At 44.4% G+C, this 4,349-nt stretch overlaps 1 protein-coding gene and 1 non-coding gene across 2 annotated transcripts; both read right to left on the reverse strand.

Moving 5' to 3' along the window:
* Positions 1 to 1,693: 1,693 nt before the first annotated feature.
* On the reverse strand, positions 1,694 to 3,679 carry LOC145095121 (ATP synthase subunit alpha, mitochondrial-like). The gene is made up of 2 exons (XM_079033056.1): positions 3,556 to 3,679; positions 1,694 to 1,971 (listed from the first exon to the last, which is right to left on the reverse strand). Exons 1-2 carry the CDS (start codon positions 3,677 to 3,679, stop codon positions 1,694 to 1,696), a joined length of 402 nt encoding a protein of 133 aa, XP_078889182.1.
* A 392-nt stretch (positions 3,680 to 4,071) lies between these two features.
* On the reverse strand, positions 4,072 to 4,145 carry TRNAD-GUC (transfer RNA aspartic acid (anticodon GUC)). The gene has a single exon. It is a non-coding gene; the product is annotated as a tRNA-Asp (tRNA).
* Positions 4,146 to 4,349: the final 204 nt, after the last annotated feature.

The raw sequence follows: 4,349 nt of genomic DNA on the forward strand, positions 1-4,349 counted from the left end.
TCCACAGATACCGAGATCTATCCTTAGATAGACGCACTAGAAAGTTGAATAGGAAAGTTGAGACTGGCTTGTTCATGAGGCTAGTTCAGGAATTAAGGTTTTCTAGTTTCAATCTATAAATACCGTTTAACCCTCACTCGCCGGTGGGCTCACAACACTTGCTTTGTTGATTGAATCGATCGGGATGCCCTCGGGAGCATCCCTCTCTGTTGTTGTTGATTGAACAGTGGAGATTCTCATACTTTTTAGCTGACTTCTTGCTTCCTTCGTACATTAGCTGCACTAGACTGTTGAGCTATAGAGTTTAGACTGACTGACTCCATGGCACTAGTTAATAGCTATCATAGATCGTTCCGGCCAGTGATCATTTGGAAGATCACTGTCCTCCACTTGCCTAACTACAAGAGATTCTAAATCGTATCTCACCGTATTCGTTCCATTCGTTCGTCCTCACTCATGTAACTTGCCTAGCAGTTGTAAGAGCAGCAACAAGGATCCATCATTACAACTGATTCCTGAGAGTCTGGTTTTAGAAGGTGTTAAGTCCTTTGTTGGGGCAAATTCGGTTTGTTATAAGCTGGTTAGTATCTTTCTAAATCTCGAGACCTTTGATGAGGATGGTAGAAAGATATGCTTCGGTTGTATGCCAATTGTTGGAGAAATCACTAGGGTCTTATTCAATCTTACCTTAATGGAGTTCGACCGGCAGTTCAGCCATAAATATCCAGGGATTACATTTGAAAGATTCATAGGTATGGTCTTTATAGCATGTACCGATGATCTAAGAATCGATGAATATCAAGTATTTGATATGATACAAGATCTCGGGCTGTCTTGTTCAATCGAGTATACAGAACCAGGGCTAGAGCCTCTCTATTGTCTCAATAGGATGGTTGCTCTGGACTATGAGGGTAAGGTTGTCGTGTACAATCCTACAGATTACTATCCTACAGATTATGGTTAGTAGGGAGGTTGACAACAATTTAAGATAGGGAAAAAACATGCCGGTGCATTTCCATAGTTTATTTACTAGCAGGAGAGAGGAAGAGTCACTATCTATCTATCCATATACGTATCAACAAATGTGGATCGGTCGATTGACCCTAACCAGCAGCGGCAAGGAGGATAAGACTCTAGAGGTTTGTCCCAAGTCATGCGAACACTCGCTGTAATCATGCCCTACCCGATGACAACTCAAGATTGGCAAGCATGTCCATCCGACTACTCATGGAAGCTTTGAACTTCTCCATGCGAAGTGGGTCTCCTTCACTTTACTAGAAGTTTTTTGATGCACGAGGAATTCTCTGAGAAAGGATTGGTAAGTAAGCATTCAGTGTGATTGGGGATAGGTTGGCACTGAGAATCATCCCTTACCAATGCTATCAAGAATAAGGATCTTCTATGAGAAATCCATGAGAGTGACTGCCAACGGGAAACCCGACTCTACGAACCCGAGGAAAGGCTGCACAGCAGTAGTAGGGGCGTTAAGACCGGAGCTTTTTGTAGTGCTAGCAGGAATGCAAGTGAATGAATCCCATCCCCTAGCGAGTAAAGTGCTTACGCCCCTTTAGAGAGAGGGGCGCGCTAGCGCTTGACTAAGAGAATAGGGGGCTGAGAAGCTCTTGCTTGCTGTCTACTTCGCGAGCCTTCACTGCCCCGTTCTGTCTCCCTCCTCCTAAAAGAGAGAAGCGGGCTAACCCAAGAGAGAGACCAAGGTGTCGACCACACGCCCTAGCATAGCCTTTCCCGCAGGGACATCCACAATAGAGCCAGTGCGCTTGACAAGATCTCCTTCTTTAATAGCAGTATCACTACCAAAGACAACAATCCCTACATTCTCATTCTCAAGATTCAAGGCTATTCCTTTCACACCGCTGGCAAATTCAACCATTTCCCCAGCTTGAATCTCGTTCAACCCATAAACACGTGCAATCCCATCTCCAACTGAGACCACTCGATCAATCTCATCCACTTGAAAATTCGTGTAAAAGTTGCTAATTCTACTTTCTAATAGAGTCGTTAGTTCAGCCTTCCCTGAACAGGGTCGCTCCCACACCTATAGCGTTCGTGATTAGCCTCCTTAACTGTGTATCGATCGAAAGGCGGGGCGGCACAGCCCCCAACCAAGGGAGTGGTTACGTCCAGTATGTCCCCCCCTTATTCCCGACATGCTATGGTGCCCCGGGGTGGGTAGGAGCGGGTCGAGTCCGTATCGCCGCGGAGCAACAGCCGCGTCCGGATCTGATCTATCTAGTCGGCAATTCATCTGGTCACTTCACGGTCGCCAAAGAAGCCCCAAGAAGCATCAAACATTTCCGATGAGATCCATGGAGCTATTCTTATATAGCAAGCACTAGCTCCCAGTGCGACTTCATAAAAAGCAATCAAAGATAAGATCGAAGAGAATGAAACGCACGTAGTGGTCATTATAGCGGTTCCTTCTGATCCTAGAAAACGTCTGAAAAAACCTGCTACGGAACTACCGAGCAGGGGCAAAAAGATGATAAGTAGATACATAATTTCGAGTGTGATCAGACAACCAAAAATCAGACAATGACAGAGCGGCCTGTGATTGAGGATTGATCGACGCCCGAGGAACGCTCGACCGAATCAATGAGTCACAAGGTGACGGGTAGAAGCCTTCTAAAGTAAAGTCAAGTAAACACCCACTCTAAAGCACTACTTGTCCTATATCGGGGTTTCAGTCTCCCTCCTAATGCTTACTCCTAGCGACGGTTGTAGCAGCTTACTATAGAAATTCATATAGGCAACAACAACTACTAAGAAATGCTAGGGAAAAAGCCGACTGATTTCTTAAAATAAGGGGCATCAACTTTCGTTTTTGCTTAGTAAACTTGGCCTCAGAGACCGTTTTTCAACTGTCTGAAAGATCTCCATTTTGATCCTCTGTCTCAGTCGACTAGCTTTTATGAGAGATCTAAACTCTCCGAAATCTCCCCTCTGTCTCAGAGGACTAGCTTTTTTGGGAGATCTAAAAAAATATCCAAAACCTCCTCGGTAGAGGCCTGATTCTATTCCTTGGACTAGATAATGAGTTAGTTTAACAACCTTCGGTAACTCCTAATTAGCTACACAACAAGAGAAAGATTTTGAACCAATCTTTGAATCAGGCTATCGCCTGCCTAAAAGAAAGGTCTCACTGGAGAAGCTTGACTGAAGGGTCCTAAGAGCAAGGTGCTTAGTCGCTCTCCCTTTGCTAACTGAACACCAACCCGATCTAGCATTCGAAACAGGCTAAGAGCTTTAAGCCAACAGGCATACTAACTCGCTAGCCAGCAAGCCAGCAAAGCCCCCTTACTCACGTCTTCATCGACGGCAGAGTATGTCGGGCAAAGAAAGGCGTCTCGCGGTCCTTCATGACACCAGAGTTGGATTAGACTTTGGACTTGATCAAACTCTGGCTCACCTGGAAAGTCATTTTTTTTATTATTGGCCCATCATAGAAGCAGATGTCCAACGGTGATGGGTTGTGTATGCTTTATGCAGCACGTCTAAGCCGTCCAATAGGAAGTTGGGGCTTTATCAGCCCAATACCTTCCTGGCCATGGGAAAAGCATAACCATAGATTTCGTAGGACGATTGCCCTATCTCTTAAATTAAAGGGGGAATAACTACGTTTTTGTCGTAGTCGACCTTTCGGATTCAGTAAGATGGCCATTTTGTACCAGGTCGACGCGCTGGCCAAATTCTACTTCAAAAATGTACAGGTCTAATGCTGTCTTTATCAAAAAGATGCTGCAATCTTCAATCATCGTTCATCGAGCGCTTTCTCTCATCTGCCTTCTATGTATGCCTTTGTGGTCGTTAACGAGAGCAATCGGCAGACCCAGTCTCTCTTGGAATCCTGAATATGCCAATAATTGTACTAATCCACATATGTCTATCTCCCGGTACTAGTTGCAGTAATGAGAATTCCCCTATTTATTTGATGAGAAATGCGAAACGCAAAAAGAAAAGATCCCCCATTAGATTAGGAATGATATTCCACTCCCTACCCCCCCTTTCACAGAAAATGGAGAGAGGAATTGATGTCTTTTTTGAATCCGGTGTCGGGACTGACGGGGCTCGAACCCGCAACTTCCACCTTGACAGGGCGGTGCTCTGACCAATTGAACTACAATCCCAGGAAAATGAGGTGTACAGCCTCCAATTTATTTTTTTTCTCTTCATTCGAACTATTGACTTTCGCCGTGTTGTAACAGAAACACGAATGATATACTATATTATATTCTAATAATTCTATCTATTTTGAAATGCAGTAGAGTAGACTCATAGTGGGCTAATTCATGAATCAAATGGTTTTATTTTAAAGAGTCACGCTCTTTCAC

The sequence above is a fragment of the Lactuca serriola genome, chromosome 3 (assembly GCF_051521515.1).
Source record: "Lactuca serriola cultivar US96UC23 chromosome 3, Lser_US96UC23_V15, whole genome shotgun sequence".
NCBI lineage: Eukaryota > Viridiplantae > Streptophyta > Magnoliopsida > Asterales > Asteraceae > Lactuca > Lactuca serriola.

Excerpts from the sequence above, each read along its gene's own strand:
- LOC145095121 (XM_079033056.1), bottom strand. The coding sequence starts at position 3,679 with ATGGCCATCTTACTGAATCCGAAAGGTCGACTACGACAAAAACGTAGT. Across the intron at positions 1,972-3,555 it reads CTTTTCCCATGGCCAGGAAG|TGGATGAGATTGATCGAGTG; the intron begins GTATTGGGCTGA and ends CGAATTTTCAAG.